The sequence below is a fragment of the Carassius carassius genome, chromosome 27 (genome assembly GCF_963082965.1).
Source record: "Carassius carassius chromosome 27, fCarCar2.1, whole genome shotgun sequence".
NCBI classification, from domain to species: domain Eukaryota; kingdom Metazoa; phylum Chordata; class Actinopteri; order Cypriniformes; family Cyprinidae; genus Carassius; species Carassius carassius.
Genome location: NC_081781.1, coordinates 12,901,533 through 12,928,742, shown reverse-complemented (window position 1 = coordinate 12,928,742; position 27,210 = coordinate 12,901,533). Strand labels below are relative to the sequence as shown.

The window sequence follows — 27,210 nt, the reverse complement described above, 5'->3', positions numbered from 1 at the left end:
TTGGTGCCATGTATTAAGCATTAAGGGTAATTAGTTCTTACGGCACAGATATGAACAGTGAATTAGCTGTAAAATCCTCAACCATAGCCTCGTTTTTTTTATTTCTGCTCATTCTTGTTTAATAAAAGCTTGGTGATTCAGTGAATTCATTCTCACCAACGTCTTTCAGATTACAGCACTGGCAATGAGTAAATCTGTTAACCTTAACAAAAGCACTGCACCAATAGAAACCTGTCCTCCTGTAGACATTTTTCCCTGATCTGTTGACTGATCTTATTTGAGATAATGTATTTTTAATCCGATGTATCCGTTTACAATTTTTATTGCAGTGTCCAGGTTACGCTTTTTACACATTGATATAATTCAGCAGTATAATAATAGCAATAACGATACTTAACTCCAGGCGGAAGTTACTTACAGTGACTCTCACAACAGAAGTCCAAATACAGCTTGTTCCTTACTGTTGCTCAGTTGTACTTACAATTTTACATTAAGATGGTAAAGCATAACCTTTAGTTTAGCCTAGCTTTTAAGAGGTTACTTACAATAAAATTTTAAAAAATTAAGAATTTTATACTACTGTATGTTTTGTGAATTCAATGCCCTTAAATACCTTGTGTATAATCAGGGTATTCACTGCTATTTGGGTATTTCAAATCAACATGGGAAGCTTAATGTGGCCATTTTCATTTCTACCAGCTTCCAACTGAGGTCTGTACCATATGAATTCAAGTCAAGCCCCAAATCACTATTTAGCCACCAGAGAACCCATAGTTTTCATGTTTTTGAAGTTCTTATGCGGATGACTACACCAGATTCAGTCTCCATTGTTGTTGAAATAGACTAGTCGACCTTTAACTCAACATCCCCCGTGTGTTCGTTCTCATGCCTGCGAGCTTCGAGACATCCAATACATTATTAATAGATTCAATCTGAGTCCCTTTCACCTGAAAACAAAACCTGCCTTTTTGTTCAAACATCCATCTTAGGATTTGAGGAAAGTATATAGTACATTTTTTAATCATCTGTCTTGAGTTTTACCAACTCTCAAGATTTCTTTTAAATCAGAAGAGACATTAAGTGATGCATTTGGGGAGAGAAAGGACACATCACCACATTCACGTGTACGGGCATTTCAGTTCAGACATCTGGGAGTAAAAGAGAATCGGTTAAACTCAAGCAAATCCTTACAGATATAAAATAAACATTTGTTTTCCTTGTTATTTTTTTCTTCTACTATGACATAACTCTTGCAGCCTATGTTGGGTCTAAACGAAGATTTGGACTTCGGACAAAACAAAATACAAAGAATTTACTACACAAAGCATAGCCCTAAACAAGTGGAAACGACATACATGTTGTGTGTATAAGTGGTGCTGAATTTCGCAGAAGAATTTCAATTCATATATGTGGACTGCATTGTCTTTGATATTTTATTTCTTGTCCTGAAGTTCTGTATCGCGATCATGAGCACTCGCTTATTATAACATACAAAGCGGTGTTATTTTGGACAACATTCTGGCGCTCACAGACTGCAGTTGGTATATTCAGCAGTGCTGGTTTAATTGGGCCACACGCATATACAGGGTTTAACGGAGTAAGTAAGTAATGAGAGAGAGAAACAGAGAACGGCTTGACTTCTCTTTAAGGTTCGGAACGAAGCACAGTTGGAAAGGGAAAAACAAATCCAAGGGCACTTACTCCCTTTTGATCCTTACATGTGTCCTTTGGAATAGCTTCCCTTTGGGTTTGGTTAATTGGATTGCTTGTTTGTCGGTAGTATATATTCTTCACCTGAACTGCTCTCAGACTTAGTTAAGTTTTAGTCAGTGTGGTGTGACACAAGGTGAAGCTTACATTATATATTTATAGTCCCCAGTTCTTCTGGTTCATCCTCTTCTGGTTCATCCTTTTCTCTGATTTGGGCGGACAGGCAGTCCACGGGGAGGGATGAGAATGAGACATTTCGAAAAAGACGTTCAGAGGTGGTTGTGTAGTATCGTGGAGTTCTGTAGTCCTTCTCTGGCTGTGCTAAATGTGGCCTGGTTTGGACAGATATGCAATGAGAGCCACCACTACGCCTACGTAGACCCCCGTTCCAATGGTGATGGAGAGAGCGGCTAAGAACAAGGCTCGTCTAGATGCGATGCTAGCCAATGGAAAGTCTCCCTTGGTTACGGCTTTGCTGGTCTGGAACAAAGAAAGGGAGTGGTGAGAAAGAAGCAAGATCAAAGGATACATTGACCTGTTTTCCATTCAAGGGTAAATTGCATTGAACTATATAGTGCTTCCTTGATGATGCTAAGGGCTGAATGGAATATCGGAAATGTTCTAACGCACAGCGCCGAGACAAACATCATATGCTTTTACGACATTTAAAAAATCCATTCGACCCACCTTGAAAGGGAGTGTCACAAAGAAAAGTACCTTTTTGAACATAAACATTAAAGCAGCCTTTTAGGAAGCAATGTGAATGACCACATTCCTGATGGGCTGAACAGATCTAGAACAGAAAATAAAGCAAAATTCTGGACCCAATCAGTAAGCAGGTTGTCTGTAAACCCTTACAAATTATTAAAATGTATTCTGTTCACTTTTCAAAAATGTAAGGCCATACAAAAAGTCATGCTTAATATGACATGGATTTTTTTGTTTTTTTTGTTTAAATGTTTTAAGTGTCTTTAGTTGCACTTTTGTAGATGAAACTAAGAACTGATACAGATTTGCCTTTTCGGGGTTTAGACTACATCTATTTAGAATAACACCTCAGAATGTAAACGAGGAATAAAAAAGACCTTTATATACCTTTAATTGTGTAATAAGTGTTTAGGTTTTTTTTTTTTTTTTTTTTAGCTATTTTTGGCTTTAGAAAATGTTTAAAATTGAAAGATTTTCATTTTAAAATCCACTAAAATGTAGAAAACAACCACCCTAGCAACAAGACAAACACTAAAATGATATTATATTGTTGTTATTATTATAGTCGATAATCTGGGTTGTATTAAAAGAGAATAAAAAAAAAAAAAAAACCTAACCTAGATGAGTGAGCATTGTTCGGAAATATTTGACTTATGATGGCCAACTTGCAAACTGAACAAATATCCTTTATAATAAAGTTGGGTACAGCTTCAGTAAATACACTCAATTCACTACTAGGCATTTGTACTGTTTATGTACTTATTTCTTTAAAGATCTTTGTTTTTTACTTTTGGGAACACTTGATATTTGTGTTTTTGTTATAATTGTCATTTGCTTTGTCCCTGCTGCTTTCACCTTGTGAAACTTCCTTAAAAAAAACACCTTTGAGGTTTCCGTCATGATCAGTGATGCAGCAGAGATGCAAGGGAAAGCGGTAGCCGGCATTGCACATACGATGTGTTTGTCAGCAACTAACTTCTCGCATTGTTTCTTTCTTGTTATAAACATTGGTGTCAGGAGGGATGAGCCAAATGTGATACAGAGATCAGAATAAAATACAATTTTTGCTTATGATGCAGCTGTTGCAATTCTCTCGGTAAATAGCAAAACAGTTGTCTTGTAGAGTAAAACACTCAGCTTTGTACTATTACCGCCTGTGCGTTTTAAATAAATGACATGTTACTTGAAATGCCAATGAATGGCCTTATATAATGTTTACTGTTTCCATTTAACCCCATGCTGGAAGTACACTGTGCTGAGAGCTATTAGGCTTAAAAAGAGAACATCACACTGCCTTAATTTCTTTAAAAGCGAGGCCTATGGAGCCCCATGTAATAGTTTAATCAATCCATTTCCCTGTTCAAATTAATAATTAAGTTCTACTATGATGCTCATTTACCAAGAACATGGCTCAAGGGCTGCATGAATTTAATGGGGTGAATACTTGTAGAACGTGCAGATAACTAAACCCACTCTATTATGCACAACGTTGTATTATTTCCACACAGCATGGTGTCTGCTACTTATAAACAAGCAAACATGCTTTGCAGTCGCTTTGTGTGATTGTGTCACAACCCTTTGGAATCTGCTGTCCATTTTAGTATCCTCATGAGAAAAGTGGAAAGAGTTGCCAGTCACACACGTCTGCCACTGTGGGAGGCGTCTTGCTCTCTTTGTCATGGCATCTGACCCTGTAGTCCAGGGAAATCATTATTGATTTTCACTCCTACATTTTGTAGCAGTCAATAATTGGTTGTTTGGACACGCCAGGGCTGGTACACCAACTGAGTCGCCATGTTAACATCCATTCCATTCATCCATCTATCACTTTGATTTCTATGCAGTTGTTATATCGGTGCTTCTAAATTCTATTCTAAGTTCTAAACAGAATGATGGTTCATTTTACCTTTTAAAATTGCCACTTTCAGCCATTTAAGATTAAATAAAGTTTGTGATTGAATATAACCAAAAAACTATCCAGATAAATTCGCCCTACATTCTACATCTACTGTATGTGTAATGGCCTTTGTAGAACTAATACTGATGTTTATATCAACATCCTTAAAGTTCTATACAATTGTATACAAAAGTGCTTAATTAGTTAGAAAATGAAGACAAAGTCACTTTCTCATTCAGTAGGAGTGAGACAGAGGTGGATGCTGAGAGGAAGGAGGAGTTGAAGGCAAATGGTTGGCGACATTCCTCATGAACATTCAACCCTGTGCCGCGGGGAAAGTGAGAAAATCCGTTCAGGATGTTCTCGGAGGAATATTCCTAGCCAGGAGACGGGTCAAAAACATTCACATTTTCAGCAGATCTCATTTCCATCCTCCTCGCACACACACACACACTGAAGTTGCATTCTGGAGAACCTTCACTGAACAACACCGCCATCATTATAATTACTCTGGGAGAATTCACTTAGCTCCTGACCAAATAATTCACTGGCTGTGTCTGCCACAGACTAAATTACAGATAAGAATAAAAAGGCTCATTCCATAGTAGAAAAATAGATATCTATTGCTTTGAATGTGAAAATGGAGCTGAAAACATGGCCTGTGCTCGTCACACCAATCTGATCTGTGGATTCATGTTTACACTATTTATATTAGAGAAGTGCATGATTATTTTACAGTCACACAAAGGAGAGCTGTTTGTTTGTATGATGCGTATTATAATGAGGCACCTGTTCTGTATTATTAGAGGGAGCTGAAAGAGATCACAAACTCTTTCTCTCATGAGATTACAGGCTTGTTTGCAGGGCACAGATGAAAAGTATTGAAGAATTCATCTTGTCTCTCTCTTGTGTTATAGCAGATTCTCAGCAGGCTTAATGGTTAGGCTGTGGATTTGGTTGGTTGGCTCTGCACTTACCCCCTGAGAAAAGTAGAAAGCAGCAATGCCCAGAGGCCAAAAGCAACAGAGCATGGAGAAGATAGCGAGGCCCAGGTGATCGCGAGGAGGGATGACGATGAAGTTGTCCTCGCTCTCACTGTCGCTGGAGCAATCTGTCTATAATGAGAGAGAAGTTTCAGTCAAATTATGTCAATTTGGTCACTTTTCTTCAAGTCATGTATTTATAGTAAGGATTACAGGATTGTTGGAAATGCAGAGTAAGGTCTTTTAATGTTTTTTGAACAAAAATTATCTCCAAGGAATCAAAAATACACTAAAAACAGTAAAAATTTGAAATATTATTACAATTTTAAATAGCTGTTTTCTTTTTAATATATTAATTGCTGTGATGGCAAAGCTGAATTGTCAGCAGCCATTACTCCAGTCTTCAGTGTCAAATGATCCTTCAGAAATCATTCTAATATGCTGATTTGCTGCTCAGGAAACGTATTATTATTATTATTATTATAAATGATAAAAATAGTTTTGCATCTAAATGACCTTTTTCTGGAAACAGTGTGTTTTTTTTATTTGAAAAAAATTTAAAGTAATTAATTTCGCCAAATAAAAACATTTATTTCTTTAAAAAAAAATTATCCTAAATCTTCCAGGCCTAGTGTTGTACCAAAAAATTATGAAAAATAAAATGCATAATAATAAAAATATATAAAATTGTCTTCACATTTTGAACACATCTGAATCACCCTAGTACTTTGCTGGCCCAGATTTCATTACTTTTTTCCTTTCCATTTTTCTTTGTCCTTTCTTTTTATTTTATCACAAATTATCACAAAAAATGTTTGTGTGATAATCAACATTAATTAACCTACACATTGTTCACAAAGCTTGCTTTGAATCAGAGCAGTATTTCCACAACATTTTGTGAAGTTTTGATTGTTTGTCAGTTCTCTCCTTTGATTCTAGTGAGTCACTTGAGTAACTAAAAATACAGCATCCACGTGAAGAGTGTGCCAAGAGGATATAGAAGCATATGGGTAGCAATATTCAATTTTGGATGTAATATGCAAAATGACAATACAATATGTAAAATGACAATGCATTTCTGTATTTACATTTACATTTTCCAATACATTTGTGCAACGTTTGGTGCAAAATGAAAATGAAAATGAAATTACATAATTTTCATTTGCCATTTCATACACCAGTTTTAATATGTAAAATGAATACAAATTTTAATGCTTTATAAGTTGCAAAATTAAAATGAAAATGTTTTACAGAAATGATTAGATATGTCTAACATGTTCAAGCAAAAACTGTGGCAAAATGATCATTTAAATGCTATTTTTCTTAAATGCATTAACACTCACAGTCAAGACACTTCGATTGCATTTTCATTCAATGTCCCGCAATGAATGTTGCAAAATTCAATGTGCACATTGAAAATGCACTCCGATCCGATCACGTCTCCGCCCCCTCCCGCCATGTCAATCACTGCGTGAACAATGTATCCTTGTCATTTATACTAAATATATCTGACAAATATCAGTCCATATAACGTATCGTCGCACCTACACTTTTTCTCATTGCTTATAACCAAACCTTGACATTACATAAGAGGATATAAATATTTCATTAGGCATTTGTTAGTCAGTCTGCTGTGTTCTGTGGATGAGCAGTTTAGTTCTTTAAAGGGAAACAATGTGGGGGAACTTTCGAATGAACTGTGCCAGTTGATAGCATTTATATGCATAGTTCACTTTGCAAAATAGTGGCATTATCACTTAACTCTGCAAAAGCACCAACGAAATTAGTGCTGAAAGCAATTTGCACAGTGCAACTCCTTTTGTTGTGGGTTGGTTTTGAGTGCTAGGATTTGGAGGATGTGGTATATTTTCTGAAACTATAGAGAAACCATCTCTGCAGCAATTAACATGATAGTGACGAAAGGCAGTGGTTACATTTCTGACGAGTGCTTGCGGTGATTGGCCAATCACAATGCACTGGGTCAGCTGGCCAATCAGAGCAGACGGCGCTTGTCAGAAGGAGGGACTTTTTTTTTTGAGAACAACTCATTTGAGGGAGGCGGAGCATATATATATATATATATATATATATATATATATATATATATATATAAAATATTTTTTTTTACATTAAAGCATGTCAACATTTTCTGTTACACCAAATATACAAAATAATGATCTTTAAAAAAAAAAGCATCATATGACCCCTTTAATTGATATTGTGTATATATTACACTGATTGGCTAGATACTCTGATTGGCTTCATCACTCTGTCTCTTCTCCACCAGTAAGCTGGTGTGTGGTGGGCGTTCTGGTGCAATATGGCTGCCGTCACATCATCCAGGTGGATGCTGCACATTGGTGGTGGTTGAGGAGATTCATGTAAAGCAATTTGAGTACCCAGAAAAGCACTATATAAATGTAACAAATTAATTATAATTATAATTATTATTAAATATTAAATATTATTTATATTGGCTATATCAGTTCGTAAGTTTATGGCAGGTAAGATAAAAAAATAAAATAAATCTGTTATGCTCACCAATGCTGCATTTATTTGATTAATAATATAGTAAAATTAGTTTAGAGCAACTATTTTAATATTTTTTTTAAATGTAATTTTTTTCCTGTTATGTCAAATCTGATTTTTAAGCAGACAAGCAGTCTTCTGTCACAAGATCCTTCAGAAATGACTCTAAAATGCTGATTTAGTTCTTAAGAAACAATTCTTCTTACAATTATAATCAAAGTTGAAAACGCTTGTTCTTAATTTAGCAGAAACTGTGAAACACTGTTTTTCAGGATTCTTTGATGAATCGAAAGTTCAGAATTTAAAACCGAAGTCATTAGGTGTGGTTTAGGTGTGTTTGAATTGGGGTATTTAGTTTTAACTATGATATCTTACTATTGGTGACATAGAAAGTTATGCCAGGGTAAACATGGTGTGAGTTCTGATAACCCATGCACTAATTGGAAGTCTATACATTTGATAACCGTACAGAAGTGTGCATGACCAGATTAATCAAATGACAGCACATTTTTTTGGCTTGTTTATATGTATCCTGCATGCCTAATGCAATGAACTATCCAAAAAGTGGAATAAAAACAGATAAGCCAAAAACAATCTCATCATCTCTGCTTTCTGCTGAAAGGCATGAAATTTTTGTGCATTGTGTTATTAGTGATCTAACCTGAATGTGAGTAATCTGGCAGCAGTGTCAAATGAATAAGCCCCTGAGCCAATGTCCCACAGCCTGGCCCCTGATAAGCTTACCTTCTACCTCTCAGGTGCCTCTCCTGAAAGAGGGTGGGCGGGGGTTGACGGCAGATGCTGTCACTGCCTGCCAGTTTCCTGACAGGTAATGACAGATTAATGGATGGTTTTATCCTTTCAGGGTGGCAGGAGGCACAGGAAGGAAAGCGTGTAATTTATGTTACCAAAATGCCGCCCCCAGCATGAGCACGATGAGCCCTGTCCTTCTCCCTGTTTCTGTCTTTTCTGTTCTTTTGCGATCCAGTGCTCATCTAATAGAACTTCATGTCGTTTTCAAGGTGATCGATGTCAACGCTTTCAAACTTATGTGAGTGTCATGTGTGAGGGCTGTGGATGAGGCACCTTTGGCGCAGAGAAAATTGAATCCATACAAATTTGTAATTAGCTGATTAATCAAATCTATCCAAATTCCAGTTACTCCGTCTGACACATTTTCATCGCAGTGTAATAGGAGTAATATTGTTTCATGTCAAACTGAAATTATCCTCAGATGGCATGCCCCAGACCTCCCATCGCCTGATCACTGACCATCTGAAGCATATTGCACACAAAAATGCCAAGCTCTGACTGAAATCCACACTTTTGATCTGATTTGCTGGGTGTGTGTTAAGGTCTATATGATAAAGGTGCAGGAAACCTATTGTTTTTGTATGGGTTATTCTTTAATACGGTTCAGAAGATGAGGATTGGTAAGATTTTTAAGAATGTTTTTAAAAGTCCCTTATGCTCACCAAAAAAAAAAGAAAAAGAAAAAAAGAATTGAAAATACCATTAAAACTGTAATATTTTAAAATATTATAAGATTTTAAAGTAACTTGTTTCTATTTTATTTATTTATTTTATGTTTTTATTTTATGTTTACATTTCCATAGACATACAATGTTTTTAATTTGATTCATATCATGTAAAAACCATCATGATAAGTTGGACAATTCTGCAAATCATTTTAAAGATATAAACCAGTTATTGTCCAATGCTAGGGGACACTATAACTAAAGAAAAACCTCTACATTTGCGAAACCATATAGCATTACTTTTACTTTGTCATATCATCAGCAACATCTGTATCCATACTGATTCCAAAGCACTTGGACATATAGATAATTGTTGTTTGTGGCTGTTATGTCGGAGCGCTGCCCAATTATTTTTTTTAATAAGTCAGCTGGATTTGTGTTCAGAAGCTAGCGGGTTTATATAACGAGCACTTTTGATAAAGAACTCTTGTTTTTGCCTAGGTTTTCAAGGCTAATGGCATCAGATTTTTGTTTGAGGTTTCAAATGAACTGGATATCCATGAACAAAACTGAACACTCCGTATTGTTTTCTGAATTCAGGCAGACTTGTGTCCAAATAGATAGTTCTTGGCCACAATAAGGTGCAATGAGGACCAGACTTTTTCAGTGAAATCAGTTCAGGCTTGGTCTTTGCCATTTCATAAAGCAAAACGCAAATCGTGCAATTTTATTCCAAACTGCACAAACATAGATTTTATGAATTCTTCCTTTGCCGCAGTCTCCATTCACATCTGTCTGACTTCGAGCAGTCTGTAGGGAGAGCCGCACAAATGGAAATTGATGTTGAGGATGGAAAGTGAATGAGGCGATCTAAACAGCAACCGGTAAACTGATGGAAAGGTGTTGGGGAGGGAGTGGGAAGACGTGGGCTATGGAATAAAAGAGCTGTCAGGTGAAAAGCTCTCTGCAATTTTTTCCCAACAAAGGGACAAGTAACTGCATCAGCGATGTCGTTGGAGGTCATTGTCCTGGCAGGTGTCATGGCGTCGCTGAAAACAGCCGCATACATTTTTAATGGGACTGTTCAGAGATTATAAGCAGTTGGCTCGTGGTAGAGAGTAGTTAAGTTGTGTCATACCAGGTTCTGGCAGCATTTCAGCAGCAGGTCATGAGGATATAATTCATTGGGGGGTTGATAAACGTCTAGCGCATGCCAGACAAATAAAAAATACTGACTTAGTGAGCTGTTAATAAGCCCGGCTGATTTATAGACCCCACCACACTTACATATGGCATGACCTGTGTTCAAGGACCACAGTGGGATTCTCAATCTCTGACATGCAGAGAAAAGAATAATAAATTATGTGCCATATATTTTCCAAACCATATTTCTAAATGCATTACTTTTCTCTTCAAGGATCCACTGATTTACCTGATGTTTAATGGCAAATGCTTGTTGATAGAGGCTTAAAGAAAAGCTCAAGGCTGTAGTAGCAATTTATTGGTTCTTGGGCTCAATACAAAAGCCCGGGATGAACTCTTGTAATTGATATTTGCCACTGATACATTAGTACAGTAATATGTTTTACAGTGTTTACTCTTGCTACCCTATCCATCAACAGTTATGATAAATTACATTTCTGTGGAATACACAGCAAGCTCATTTATCTTCAGTCTGTGTAAATAGCCTTTGATCACCTGGGAACTCAGCATACCCTCTCGCCCACAATGAAGCAGTAATGAGATTAAGAATGGGTTAGTGTTGACAGAGTTTTGTGGGTCTTAATAATTTAAAGACTAATTAATTGCCTGGTGCCAGAGCTTTTCATTTAGACTACAGAGGAGTGTCAGAGAAACACCATTAGTCATTCAATAGCTGTGTTTCTATTCCCCTATTTTCATGCGCATTTTGGGATATCGCATAAAAAACGCTGGATGGAAACGCCAAGATGCGCATAAAATCTACAAATTCACTATAAACAAATTGTGCACTCAACTAAAAAGGATACATTTCTTATCTGGTAAGAAAACACAATGGAAACACTTTTACTGAATAAATTCCTTAATGTGCATCAAAAAGATGTGACTTTGTGATGGGACAGAATAAAACTGGACCAACCAACAGACTGATATCATTTCACAGCATCTAGAAAAGCTAGTTTTGTCAATATAAAATGCTAAAGCAAAGTCTTGTAAAAGTGCTTCATTATAATAATTAACTAAGAATTGTGTTCCTACACAGCAGGCTCTGAAAATAAGATTTTGTCTAAGCGCTCTGAAGCCTGTAATTTATTGTAATTTATTGCAGCAAATAAAATTTTTCTTCATGATATTTAGAGCAAGTTAATCAGAAAGCGACGATTTTGTTCTCTTCAACTCACTGGATTAAAAATATGCTTTATTCATAAATGTTTTATGTAAAAAGCCAGATTTTAATGATGAATTATTTTTTTATTTTTTACCGATACCCAGCTAAATCTGAAAATCTTACATTACATCTTATATTTACATTATGATGTTTTCAAAATTATATTTGCAAAGAAATTTTAGCCTTTTGATTTTAGCTTGCTCCCTGCAGGCTGCTTTATCGCTTGTCTTTCAGGACCTATAAAACTACATAAGCAGCTGATGTTTTGACATGGCCCTAAAATTCACCTCGAGACTGGCATAAGGGACCCTGGAAACTGCAGGTGCAGCAAAGCTTCAGGGGAATATGATTAGAAGTTAAAGAACTTATTCCTTAGTCTTTCTTTCTGTCAGAAAGGACATATTTGTGAGGCCACATTTCAACTGTGAGAGTTTGTTTGCAAGGCAGAAAGAGAGAAATTAAGACAGTTTGACAGTATACAACTGTACACAGAAAACCCAGTGCAGCCTTTTTCTGCATTTTCACAGTCAGTCATCAGAGCAAATGTTTTCTATGCCTAATAAGTGCAATTCAAACATCTCCACAACTGTGACAGAAACGTATCTCTATGGCTTTTGGTGGTAAACAGCCCTCAGAAAAGAAAAGTTTCAGTTCTGTTTTCTACAAGGAATAAAATTTAAGAGAGAAACCTTTTTTTTTGGATGTTTAATCAGTAGTTTCCTCTCATTTAAATAAAGTTTGACCAATTGTTCACATGCACATACTCTAAAAACTTTGTCCAAGTATAATGACTGCACTAACAACTGAAAGACAATTATTCATTTGAAGGCACATTAACACAGATGGTGTGCGACGGCAGATGTTATCAAATGGATGACAAAAGAAACTAATGATGATATTGACTGGAAAGTTCAGTGCTATGGATTGCCAATCATCAAAGGGACTCCAGATGTTAGATCATTAGCAAACCAGCTTTAGGGCATCTATAACTGATCAAATTAAAAACACATACTTAATGATAGGTTATGATAGGTTACAATGTATTTTCACAGTAAAGCTCATACTATATGGGTTATGGACTGATAACCATATCCCCATTTTATGCAGTTTACATTTAAATTAGTTTTACTGTCATCCAACATAAACATGTTAAAATCAACATCGATTTTAAAATCTTGCTTATTACCATATTTTCTGGACTATAAGTCGCACTTTTTTCATAGTTTGGCTGGTCCTGCAACTTATAGTCAGGTGCGACTTATTTATCAAAATTAATTTGACATGAACCGAGAGAAATGAACCAAGAGAAAACATTACCGTCTACAGCCGCGAGAGGGCGCTCTGTGCTGCTCAGTGCTTCTGTAGTCTACCACTGAGCAGTATAGAGCGCCCTCTGGCGGCTGTAGATGGTAATGTTTTCTCTTGGTTCTTGGTTCTAAATAAATGCGACTTATAGTCCAGTTAGACTTATATATGTTTTTTCCCTCATCATGACTTATACTCAGGTGCGACTTGTAGTCCAAAAAATACGGTACTTATACCAAAATTATTTACTTATTATTACTTATACTTATACGGTACTAATATCAAAATCAACTGCGAGTGGCACATCCTTTTCCTACTTAGCTCCCAAACTCTGGAATAACCTACCTAACATTGTTTGAGAGGCAGACACACTCTGTCAGTTTAAATCTAGATAAAAGATCCATCTCTTTAACCAGTCTTACACATTTAACACATTTCTAATATTCAAATCCGTTAAAGGATTTTTAGGCTGCATTAATTAGGGAAATGTGGAACCTGGTAACACTTCCCATAACACAAAATCAAGTTCAAGTTCAAGTCTGCTTTATTGTCAATTCTTCCACATGTACAGTACATACATACAGAGAATCGAAATTGCGTTACTCTCAGACCCCCGGTGCGCACAGATAACATTAACATTAAAGCCTAAAAATCTAGATCAAAATATAAAATGTAGATACAACTATACAATAAGGGAATGTTAAAAAAGACATATAATAAAATTAAAAATAAAGTTTAATAAAGCAGCGTAAGGCAAAAGGCAGATAGAGTGCAAATCAATGAAGTGAACAACAGTGCAGATAAAAGATTATTTAGTGCAAAAACAAAAGCTTATTAAGTCTGATTAAAGTGGCAAAGGGCCCAAGAGCAGTTATTTTATTTAACTGACTGATGAGGTAGTGGAATGATGTCAGTTCCATGGAGAATAAGGTAGTGAGCAGACCAATGCTGCACAAAGTGACTGGTGCATGTCAACGTATATTAGTGGGGGGAGGGATCTAGTGGGGGGGGGGGGTTCATAGTTCAGTGGTGCCTGGGGCAGAAGAGGGGAGGGGGGGCAAGTTCGGGAGTGAGTTCATCTTCCTGACAGCCTGGTGGATGAAGCTGTCCTTCAGTCTGTTGGTCCTGGCCTGGAGACTCCGCAGTCTCCTCCCTGATGGCAGCAGGCTGAAGAAGCTGTGTGATGGGTGGGTGGGATCCCCTGCGATGCAGAGGGCTTTGCGGGTGAGACGGGTTCCATAAATATCCTGGAGGGAGGGGAGAGAGACACCAATGATCTTCTCAGCTGCTCTCACTATGCGTTGCAGAGTCTTTCGGCAGGACGCGTTGCAGGCGCCATACCACACAGTGATGCAGCTCGACAGGATGTTCTCGATGGTGCCTCTGTAGAAGGTGTACATGATGGGTGCGGGGCTCTGGCTCTCCTCAGTTTGCGGAGGAAGTAGAGACGCTGATTTGATTTCTTGGCCAGTGCTGCTGTGTTTTCAGTCCAGGAGAGGTCCTCAGTGATGTGCACACCCAGGAACTTTGTGCTGCTCACTCTCTTCGCAGTTGATGGTCAGAGGATTGTGCTGAGTGTGTGCTCTCCTGAAGTCTACAACAATCTCCTTCATCTTCTCCACGTTTAGAGTGAGATCGCTGTCACTGCACCACCCGGCCAGGCGGCTCACCTCACTTCTGTAGTTTGTCTCATCTTTGTTGCTAATTAGACCCACCACAGTCGTGTCATCTGCAAACTTAATAAAAAGGTTGGAGTTGTGTGAAGGTGTGCAGTCATGGGTCAGCAGAGTGAAGAGGAGGGGGCTCAGCACACTTCCTTGGGGGGCCCCAGTGTTCAGTGTGATGGTGCTGGATGTGTTGCTGCCGACCCGTACTACCTGAGGTCTTCCAGTCAGAAAGTCCAACAGCCAGTTGCACAGTGAAGTGTTGAACCCCACTTGGATCAGTTTGTAAATGAGCTGTTGTGGGATGATTGTGTTGAATGCTGAACTGAAGTCAATGAACAGCATTCTGACATATGAGTCCTTTTTGTCCAGATGTGTGAGTGCTGAGTGGAGGGTAGTGGAGATGGCATCATCGGTCGAGCGGTTGGACCGATATGCAAACTGGAAGGGGTCCAGGGAGGGGGGAGGGCAGACTTGATGTGGTGCATGACTAGTCGTTCAAAGCACTTCATGAGGATGGGGGTAAGTGCAACAGGACGGTAGTCATTGAAGCAGGATGGAGATGGCTTCTTCTGAACTGGGATGATGGTGGTAGTTTTAAAACATGTGGGAACAACAGCCTGACTCAGAGAGATGTTGAAAATGTCAGTGAAGACATCAGTGAGTTTTGCTGCACAGTCTCTCAGTACACGCCCAGGGATGTTGTCAGGACCCGGAGCTTTGCGTGCATTGATCCTGCTGAAGGATCTCCTCATGCTGTCTGGGGTCAGCGTCATCACCTGGTCGCCGGGAGGAGGTGGAGTCGTCTGTGCAGTGGTGCTGTTTTGTTGTTCAAAGCGAGCGAAGAAGGTGTTCATCTCATTTAGCAGAGAGATGTTGTTGTCACAGGTCCGTGGTGGGGGCTTGTAGTCCATAATGGTCTGTATCCCCTGCCACAGGTTCCTAGTGTCTCTGCTGTCGCTGAATTGATGAGCTATCCACCTGGATTGTGGTGTCTCTTAGCCTCTCTGATGCCGCAGGACAGGTTGGCCCTGGCTGTTTTCAGGCCCACCTCATCTCCAGCTCTGAAGGCAGCATTCCGTGTCTTCAGAAGTCTGTAGACCTCCCCTGTCATCAACGGCTTCTGGTTGGCCCGAATGGTTGGAATTCAATGATGTATATTGAGCAGCGGACGATATATGAGATACATATCTGAGGAAAAATCCATTGTTGGTTGGCGCCACCTAGCATGCAGGCTATTTATTTTCAAACCTTTTTACATTTTAATCTGGAATACAACATGACCTAGATATTGTTTGAAAGTGTTTTGATTCTTTATTTTTCAGTCACACTTTACATTAGGGCTTCATTAGTTGACATTAGTTAACATAAACTGCCATTAAAAAAAATATTCTTAACATTCATAGATCTTAGGTAGTTCCAATATTTAATAACACAGTTAAAATCAAAAGTTGCAACTGTGACTTTTTTATTTTTTATAAACTAAAAATAAGAGATTTATTTAAAAAAAAAAAAGAGTAATAACTTCTGGAACAAATGTAGCTATTGCTCATTGTTAATGTTAATATATTAACTAAGGATAATGAGATCTCATTGCAAAGTAATATGTATTGGTCTTTATTCTTTTGAACTTTTTTGCACTTAAATTTAATCTGTATAAAATATTTAACTTTGAACATTTAAATACAATAAAGTAATACACAAAAAATGAATAGTTATTTTTGTTCTAAGAAAAAAGTTATTAAACCTGTTATACTGTATTATGACAACACTTTTTTTTGCATCTAAATTTCAATATTGTGATAATACCGTATACCATGATAAAAGCATTAGCAATTAATCGCAGCATGAAAATTTATACCGGCATATCCCTAATCCAACACAATCTCAACGTTAAAAACACTGTTAAAAGGAATCTTTAGCAGATTTCAAATCAAATATCTATTATCATTCTGTGATGCCCAAATTCACTTTTATGAGTGCCCAAATTAAATTTTAGTTAAGTTTTCTTAATTTTAATTTATAATTTTTTTAAATAAAATTTTAATAATCATTGCCTAGTGTTAGAAATAATTTTAATATCCCTCTATCTGTATTTCTATTACATGTTGAATGACATTTCTCATCACAGCTTTCTGTTGGTCACAGCATGTGGCTCAGTAGTTTATGCAATTAATATAACTATGGATACACCAAAATTATTTAAATTTTGGTGTATCCATAGTTGTATTTAGGGCTGAAACGATTCCTCGAGTAACTCGATTACAAAAAATGATCGAGGCAAATTCCTCTGCCTCGAAGCCTCTTTTAATTTATTTTAAATCTCACATCAGGTTCTTTCGCAATGATTTTTTTAATGTGACACAACGCGTTTACGTCACCCACAAAGCAGAAGGAGACACAAGCGTTTTGATTTGAGACTTGGCGTGTGTCCATTGCAAGATACCACAACTAGGGCCCTATGATTTCCGCGATGCAGAAAACGCCGGTGCGGTGATTTCAGCATCTGCTGTCTGACTAAATAAGGACGTGAACACATGAACAACATCTCCAGAACTGCTCTGACAGTCACTTCATGAGCATTTGACCGTTTGATTTGAGTAAAACTAGCGTCACATCACATACATACACAGAACTGTAAAGGTACATCAACCCGTCAAAATAAAAGTCCGGTTAAAGACTATTGTTCAGCAGAATGTACATAGTCTACTACTAAAAAAAACGAACATTATTTTTTTAAAGGTTTAATCACACAACATTTCTTCCATGTTTTATTTTTAATAGTAAATCCCATTTGTTTACCAAAAAGTTAAGTTAATTTTCAATAATTAAAAGATAAATTAAATTAATGTTTTATGTGTTTAATGTGCATCCCAGAAAATGCTTTATTTAAAACTCCAACTGAATGGCACTTAAATGCATTTAATTCATCTGTCAACTTCATTGTCATTGTTCACAGTACAAGTACAGACAGAGAAACAATGGGTAATAATTAAATGTTTATTTTTGATGTATGCATTGCATTCTATGCATTTAAAAAAAAAAGGAAACTTAGTTGTTCATTTTAAGAGACCCAGGAGTCTTATTTTCTCTTCCATAATTAATATTGCACTTTAATTAAGCAAAAACACGTTTTATCCGATTACTCGATTAATAAATGGAATTTTTGGTAGAATACTCGATTACTAAAATATTCGATAGCTACAGCCCTAGTTGTATTAATTGCATAAAGTGTCCAACACTGATAAGATGATCATTATTTTCATGATGAAGCCAATAATCTATAAATGGATGGATATTACAATTCCATATGTTTTTTTCTAAGTAAAAATAAAACTATTATAACAGTCTGTAGTGGTGAAACACCCTTTTGTTTAAAACTACAGACAGAACAGATTATACATGATTCCTACATTTACATATAAAAAGTGAATTTTGACATCCTAACATGTAATGCACATATTGAAAAATTGATATTAATTTTGAGATTTGCAAAATATTGCATATAGCCTAGATAAAGATTCCTACACCATTTAAGTTCAGCTCATCAAAAACAACAGGGATAATGAGCATGAACCATCCATCAACATAATCATCATCATCTTTTCATTTAAAGGAGGCTCATTCAGGATTCTTAAGTTAATATGCACCGATGAGAATCTTTTAAAAAATGCAATTTAGCCATTTCGACACTTCCATATTCAAGGCAATGTGATAAGTTCTTATTTAATACTTACTGGATAATTTGTCCTCAGTGCATTCTTTCTATGATTAAATCTGAGGAGAAGAAACTAAATTGGCTTTAAAGGCATCAAATTGGGGTTTAAGAAGGTGAAATACTGATTTCGGAACATCCTGTTACTGCTAAACAAAAACATTAGGACCATTAGTGGCTCTTTTCCACTAGAGGAAATCGTCCAAATGAGATCTGCTGTCAATCCCTCCTCAAACAAGAAGCTCTGACAGATGTGTGTGTGTGTGTGTGTGTGCGCTTTCCAAGAGTGTAGACAACTAAGGCACAGTTCACACTTTTCTGTTACACACAAGATATATTTCACAACACTCAGAATAAAGAACAAGAGTGGGAACAACAGAGGTGTCTCTAGAGGCAAACCTCCCGAGTTCACTTTATCATTGCCACAGAGGAAGAACAGAGGGATCTTAAAGCTATAGAATACAAATGAAGAAAAACAAGGCTCAATGTCACAGGGATATTACTAATGCACTGTAGAATTATCTCTCAAAGGATGCTCATGAATATGCTATTATGAGATGTAAAGTCACTGTGTGAACATGATGAATCATTAGCCATTCAGATGAATCGTTCTGATCTCACACTTGCTCATTGTAATGACTTTTATTTGACATAACTCTGCCCCAGATGGATTCTGGTGACTTGTTTATTTTCATACACATCTGTGCTCGATTTTTGGCAAAACTGTGAAAAATTGACTGGTATTGGCCGATACCGGATATTTAATTGCACACCTTCTATTTTTATATTTATTTAATAATTTAATAATGGGCAAAAAATTAATATAGCATCCCTAGTTATCTTTAAATTGCCCACTATGCCACAAGCTGTGATCAGTGGAAAGATGTGATGAGAAATGTCACTCATCATGTATACTGTCTGATGCTGGCCAATATTTATTTTAATTTTAAGGATGATAACTGATAAATGAGATTAAAATTAAACATCACAATTGCTACAAGTGAATGGATAAATTGACTTGTAACATTTAAAAACTAATCATTTTAGTTGTTCATTATGGTTCTGTTCATATATGCTTTTATTATTATTATTATTATTAAAGGTGCAGTGTGTAAATTTTAGCGGCATCTCGCAATGAGGTTGCAAACTGCACAAAGAAGAGCTACAGTGGCCGACGAACATTGTTGTTACTTTTTGTTCATCAATCTGTCAGTTTTTTATTTGCAAGAGCAACAGAGTGACAAAATGGGCTCTGTAGAGCAGTTTGTCCTTTTAGGGCAACTGTAAAAACATGGTGGTGCAAAATAGTGTCTTCCATGTAAGGGGACCCGTCGTGTATGTAGACAGAAATTGCTCATTCTAAGGTAATAAGAACAGAAAGGTTCATTATGCACCTCTGAATTGCATTATATTGCATTTCTGTCAATAGGTCATCCTAAATATTACATAGGTGTTAATTTGCTTGCATGTTTTGTAATGTATTGTAAAACACGCCACATATCATGAAGATATACCACACTATTATTGGCTGCCAAGGTCCCGATCCCCACATGCAGAGAATGTCTTTAATATCATCAGACAACCCCAGCGAGCGCCGGAGCTGCTCAGCATGGAACTACATCCATTGTGAGACTCTGAAAGGCTCTGAATCCTGGACATGACCTGAATACATATTCCTCTCACTGAGCTTCAAGGGTGACGGACCCCCATCTAGCACCATTACATCCCATCAGCAGCACTGAACATTGCCCAACCCCTCTTATTAGCTCTTGCCTATCTGCTGAGAAATTGAAGTGGTAGTTGTCACACATGATCCAATAGAGCCAGCGGATGTTGCTAGAGCATAAAGTGATGTTCTAATGTTGTTCAAACCCCAACTAGAAAATTAAACCTTTGGAGATCAGGCTTTTGAAATTTGAAGCCTTTCCAAATATGGTCTTATATTGTAGAGCAGGCTATAACTAGAAGCTGGTGTTCCCTGGGAGAATTGAGCTGTGATGCTTTAAGGCCACCTGTCAAGGACCTGATGAATTAATCCAGCCATACAAAACAACACAAGTTCGGCTTAGCATCTTCAAAGAACGCTTACCTCGTACTCCACGTATTCCTCTTCCTCCACTTCATAAGACACCGTCTGGATTTTCACCTCATTTTCGTCCAGCAGTTTTGCCTGTGGGTCCTCCGTACTGGGGGTCTCCACCACTATGTCCTTGTCTTTCTTCTCCATGAAGGTGGTCTCGCAGCACTCGTTTTTGCAATCCTTGCCCTTGCCGCTCACGTCGTCCTTGTAAAGGATGAAGTTAGGCTTGTAAAAGGCCTCCACCGCCAAGTGAAGCGAGGTGGCATCCAGTAGCTGGGCTTTAGCCTTGCCATTTCCTCCTGTGACTGCAACCCCACCTCCGCCGCCACCTCCTCCACCAGTCACAAAGTAGTTTATAATATTCTCCTGATACTGGTTGCTGTGGAAATCGCCTCCATAGCCATAATCGGCCATCACCATGTGTTTGCTGTTCTTATCCAAAAGAGGGTTCTGAAGCTCACTTAGGCTCTCCATTGTAAAAGAGCAGAGTGCCGGACTTAGTGTTTAACAGTCGGATGGAGAATGAAGAGAAGGAGCGATGACCTTGGCTGGACTGATGTGACAGGTGCTAATGTGTTCAATAGGCCGTGAGCTGTAGGAGGAGTAAGAGGAGAGAGAAGTGAGGGAAAGACATGGACTATTGAGCACATGCAGAGGAAAGTTTAATAAGAACGAACTGCCAGGATAGACAGGTGCTGGGCAATGGGAAGGCAGCCATGCAGTTAACACAACGATGTCTGTGGCAAAAGAGGGGCTTAGGCTACAGTTGATCTGCAAAGACTCTTATTAGGGACTGTGACATAAATAATGCAGATTGAGGGGCTTTGCAAAAGAGTAGTTGAGTACATGTCAGTCTGGGGAGAGAGCGGTTTTCTTTCTGGTTTCCCGCTGTTTCATTCGCATTCAAAAACCATCATGTCCCATTCCTCTCTGCTCAGCTGATAAAAAATGGTTATCAGACAGTTAGATATCAATTAACTTAATTCTGCTGCCCCATGACACTCACTGATAATTCGCTGAATGGCATGCCTGAGAGTTCATATACCATGAAGGTAAAGTAGACAACTTTGTTACAAAGGCAAACCCAAACATGGCCAATGACCCATCTTAAATACCCAACTGGAAATCCAGAATTGAATTGAAGGGGAAATATGTAGTTAGTCCTGCACAGGCAGTCCTTTGTCTTAATGGAATGTCTGGTACACAGTGTAGATTTTATTTGTCATTTTATGATGTCTTTTCGCTTTTTATGTCGATTTCATTTGATGGTCTTATGTGTACATTATTTATTTTACAATAATAGACTGGTATGAAAAAGTAATAATAGGACATCAATCTCGTGAATGACTGTACAGAAAACACAGAGGCAATAGTACACAATTTGAGTAGATTTCACTCTTATTGAAAGTACCAAATTATTTCAGACATCTCAGAAAACATCTATTGTCAATTTTTTATGCTTTTTATTTGACTGTCAATAAAATGTTATAATTAATAATATATGTAATGTAATGTAATTAATTATTAGAAATATGACAAAATCCACAGTATGCTACCACAATTTGCTATGAAAGAATGCTAAACTTATGTAGCACTGAGATTTTAGCAGAAATATGAAGGAAGTTGTTGTGCATTGAGTCCATTATCAGTCATTTACATTTAAGCATATGCCAGATGCTTTTATCTAAAATAACTTACGATGCATTGAATATGTACAATTTACCATGCATTCCCCAGGAATCAAATCCATAGTACCATACTGTCTGAGCTACAGCAATGTACAAACCAGATGGTTTTCTTTTTTTGTCATATTTTAGTGCATGTTTGTGTCATGACATGCAGCGTGTGAGCTGTGGTGCATTCTAGCTTCCTGTAACTATATTTAAGATGAGGCAGTGTTTCCACCATCTGCTCATATGATTATGAAACACATTTGAGCTTAAATGGATTGATGAATCAACACATTATCAGCAATAACAATTAATCATCCAATTTTATAGAAAACGTTTTGCTCGCAGAAATCTACTAACTGTCTAAACTCTCTGTATATTTCAGTAGATTTTATGTCACTCATAAACAGTAAACAGGCTTGATTTCTTGGTGGACTGATTTAAAAAAAAGTGTGCCCTTACTCTGGCAAGTGGTTTAAAGTCAGCCAATCAGATTAGCTCTTGCCAGATTAAAAACCTGCTCTCCAGTTTTGTGTGCAGTGTATATTCGACGTCTGGGTGGGCTGTAGTTGTGTGTGTCTGAGCCTCAGACTAATATGTATCAGTATCTTTAATGTGTGACTGATGTGAAGTTAAATAGTCTTGCAGGTTTATGATGCTCTTTAACTAAGCACATCAATTGTACTTAGGTCTAAATCCTGTCATAACTCTCTTGTGATTGGAGGAAAAAGCATGTGGATGCAGTGGTTGGTGTGCCCTCTCATACCTTCTCCTCATTAATCTGTGATTAAAATAGCAACACAATCAGATAGAAAGCAGATTATTTCAGAGCTTTTGATTTGATTGTGCCAATGCCTCTGTGGATTGTCAAATGTTGGATCGTGCATCAAGGAATGCTGACTTCATGCTTCACAGATTGTTTGAGCTCCCCCAATTCTCAATACACATTTCAACACAGTCAGCATCTACTGAGCACAGTCTCCCAGTGCAATAATACTACACCATCAGAGCTAACTAATGAAAAGAGTCTCTAGTCTCTAGAGATCAAATTATGAATTAGGGAATAGATTGATGATTAGTTATTCTAGGAGCCTTCACAGTTTTAATGTCAATCTCTCTCTAACGCTCTCTCTCTCTCTCTCGCTGCATTGATTCCTGGACCGTTTCGACCTGCATCTTCAACAAAGTGGCTGCTGCAGATCCATTCCTCACATCCATTGGCTTCTTCTCCCATGCTAGTCATCATTTCTCATCCTGCCTTAATAAAACAAGGTCTGTTTCTAGTAAAAGAAACTACTAGTATAGAATGAATAGTGTGTGCATGGGCTGTCTTGTTATGTAAGACTGAAGCAATTACGTTGTATAATGTCAAAAAGAAATGAGATGGATAAAACGACAGCCACAGCTTTTAAATTTTTTTTATTATATATATATAATATATAATATATATATATAATATATAATATTTTACAATCATTTAAATTAGTTTAAATTATGTTTTTATAATTTATGGTGTCTTTGCTTACTAAATTCAAATGCAATTAATTATTTTAGTTTTTGCCATTAATCATTGGATGGCATTATTTAGTGTCATTTTTCGTTATTAAAATCAGGCCATGCTAAATTTGCCCGAACTCTGCATGTATGCCAGTAGGAGCTGCATTAGCATGTCACAGCAGACCTAATTTCCATTTCTGCTACTCTATGTTTGTAGTCTGCACCGCCCTGGCAACTGAAAACAGAGAAAAAATCTAACTGCCTAAGGTTCTAACTGTCATTGGGATCTAGGAAATGTGAAATTTCACATGGCCTTAAAGCATTTCTTGTCAAAGGGAGACAGGCCTTGGCCTATGAAACATGCTAGCATAAGCTGTTGTTTGTAGATGAGAGGCTGGTGTTTACAGCTATAGTTTTAGAATTGGTTGTACAGGATCCGTTCATTGATGGACAAATCATTGTGGAATTTTAATTTTGACATTTTTTTTTCATTACTACGCAATACACTTCCACACTCTCTTGTGAATGTGAAACAACATATTTCCTTCATTTGAAAGCAACTGGTAATAAGTGTCCATTTGTTGTAATTGAATTTAACACTAAATTAAATGTAATACACTTTGCAGAGAACCAGAATTCTGGATTTTATTTTATGGTATTGTTGAATACAGCTAGCATTTTAATTTTGTGCATCTTTGCATAATTTTACATGTCAATATTATTGTAGTTGATGTTATAGTTATGTCTAGTTTCAATTGAACAAGCAAAAGTATGTAGGCAGCTATAATCTGTCAGAATTGCTCTGTTGAAACATTTGAACAGTAGAATTGCCTATGATTCATTTCATCATTTAGACTGAAGCAATTCAGCTTAGGATAAAAAAAAGTGTCTTTTAAATGATAAATAAGTGTCTTGTACTGAATTGAGTCAGAGAGTCCTTCAAATCATTTTAAAGACCCGGTAAGATTCACAATAAACCTGTGCATTTCATTTCTAATTTCTTTTTTAGCTTCATGAATGTGTTTTGTATGGAATCTTATTAAGAATTTGAAAAGATTAAATATTAAAGTCCTTCCCGGAAACTTCAAACTGGAAACATCATTTTAAAATGGTGATCATGGCAACCACTATTTAGCTATTCATTATGACTGTGGTGTGTGTGTGTGTGTGTGCAGCTATAGATTTGCATCTCTAGAAACACCTGTTAAGTGTGAAAATATCCTTTGTGAAGGTCAGGTGAGAATGAGAGTCTGAACAGCATCCGTACATGAAGAAATAAACAGTTTGATAGAAAAAAAGGGGTGTTTACCTTCCAACAAAAAGTAAAACTGAAATGACCATTGTTAAATAACCCTATTAGAATCCAGTCAGCCCACACAGTTTCGCTGTCACAATGTGATCGACCAATATAAAGAAACAGACCTTTTATCTATTAAAACCAGCAAATAATTAGTAAAAAAAGAAGACCATGCACAGATTTCTCAGCTCTTCTATTTTTATCTTGAATAGGGTTAAACTGGATTATAAAAGTCACTAATGAAAATGGTCACAACACAGGAGGGTTTCTCAGTAATTTGTATGGATGTGCAAATATTTTCATGCAAGACAAGTAAAATTAATGCATATAGGTACAATGACTCTTAATCTGTCCATTGCAGAGAAATTGTTTCAAAGCAACTTAAATTTGTGATTTATGATAAGGCATCCTAAACAGAGAGAGGTGCAACATGTTTTCATTCTTCATTGATTATAGCACCCTCCTCCTTGAGCTGAGGTGCAATCAAATCCCCTTGACAGTGTCTCAGTCAATTAAGCCTTATGAGTCTCAGCCCTTCTGAATTCTAATAGGATAGAGGCTGAAAACACTTTAACAGTGTTAATGTGTCGGGTAAAATGGATAATGGAAACTTTTGCTACTCATGTATGCACTTTAATCTCCCCGTGCAAAAAGCTGGTACAAGAGAGGGGCGGAAGAATGAAGCAACGTGGACTTGTAATACTAAGAGGCTATTTGTGTGGCTACTCTAGTGTTAATTTAATTTAATTTGCATATTTGTAATTAACTGTTGATGTTGTTTCACTCATAGCCATACAACCTGGCTCATGACTCATGCACCTAGTGGATGAAGGGAAAATCAGAGCAGGAAGATGAGAGAACAATTGCTTTTTCAATTGCCTTTCGCACTGACGAAAGTGAATAATTACAGAACATCTTTAGCAGTACCTTATACACCATTACCCTTTAACTAGCAGAGAATGAGAACTGAATGATCCATGATAAAAAATTATAATAATGAAAAGTAATACACAAACATGAATCTATGTATCTACACACACTCAAAATCATCTTGCAAAGCATGCATATATGTATTTGTGTGTGTGTGTGTGTGTGTGGGGGGGGGGGGTTTGTGACATATCAGGACACAACTCTGTATAATGACATGGGTATGATACAGGTATTACAAGGAGAGGGTGACTTATGAGGACATAACCCCTGTTCCCAATTTTTCAAAACGCTTATAAAACATTCAAAATGAGTTTTTTTATAAAGTAAAAATGCACAAACTTTCCTGTAAGGGTTAGGGTTAGGTGTAGGGACATAGAATATACAGTTTGTACAGTATAAAAACCATTACGCCTATGGGATGTCCCCACTTTTCACAAAAACAAATGTGTGTGTGTGTATGTGTTTGCATAATACATCTGGATGTTCCTTGTGAACTGTACTGGACAGTGTATTGTACTACACAGGTAACAGTACTTTTGAACTGGCAGAAATATCATGCATAAAACGATAAATCGATTTTGTCATATCAATAATGCTTACAATAACGATAATTAGCCAACATAAAAAAGTAGAAGCACATGATGTATCTGTAAACAACTGTAAAGTGTACAACTTTTAATTCAAGAGTGCATAAAAAAGCATCAAAATCTGCTTAATAAGTATTCAAGCTGTAATAGGCTACACTCTCGCCTAGGTTTGCTTATAATTTAGACGTTTGTAGGCTACAGTAGGCTATAACTCCTCATAGCAGTAGCCTAATTCATCTAGGTATTTACGATATACTGATAATATCTGTTAATTCCAGGAGACAGTTTTAATATAAACGCCCATAATTTATGACACTTTTTTTCCAGCCTTATATTTGGAAATGTCCATGTCTTACCTCGCGACTCAGCAATCCAGTTGTCCGGCTCATTCGATTTGATTCAGTTACAATTTGACAGTCGACTGGCTTTCCAAAGAGATGTCAAACGGTTTGAATCCGAGCCTCGCATTGCAGAAGCCCGTGAGGTGCCGGTAAACTCGGTAAAACAACAATAGCTACCTCTGATTTCTAAAGATGAACACGATCGCCGAAACAATGAGCAACCTGCTAAACGTTAATGCTTGTAGCAGTTCTCGAGCAACAGATATCCGCATTTACTAAATAGAGGCAATAGCCTGAAAAGCAAGTGAAATTAATGACAGTAACACGGTAAAGCTTTAAAAGAGTAGTACTGTACACCAAACCTCATAGTAGTATGTGTCCGCGCGCATCTTTCAGTTGAGCTGTTCAGGACCGAACTTTCTTGTCCGGAAGCTTTAAAACCACAAAAAAA

General features: G+C 37.1%; 1 protein-coding gene across 1 annotated transcript; it reads right to left on the bottom strand.

The window, feature by feature from the left end:
* Positions 1-202: 202 nt before the first annotated feature.
* LOC132106772 (synapse differentiation-inducing gene protein 1-like) lies at positions 203-27,202 on the bottom strand. The gene is made up of 4 exons (XM_059512758.1): positions 26,775-27,202; positions 20,447-21,029; positions 5,293-5,430; positions 203-2,190 (listed from the first exon to the last, which is right to left on the bottom strand). Exons 2-4 carry the CDS (start codon positions 20,909-20,911, stop codon positions 2,032-2,034), a joined length of 762 nt encoding a protein of 253 aa, XP_059368741.1. The 5' UTR covers positions 20,912-21,029; positions 26,775-27,202; the 3' UTR covers positions 203-2,031.
* Between the last annotated feature and the right edge of the window lie 8 nt (positions 27,203-27,210).

Coding starts and splice junctions, on each gene's coding strand:
- LOC132106772 (XM_059512758.1), bottom strand. CDS start 20,911: ATGGAGAGCCTAAGTGAGCTTCAGAACCCTCTTTTGGATAAGAACAGC. Junction 5,431..20,446: donor AGGAATACGTGGAGTACGAG/GTAAGCGTTCTT, acceptor CTCTCATTATAG/ACAGATTGCTCCAGCGACAG. Junction 2,191..5,292: donor CTTTCTACTTTTCTCAGGGG/GTAAGTGCAGAG, acceptor TCTTTGTTCCAG/ACCAGCAAAGCCGTAACCAA.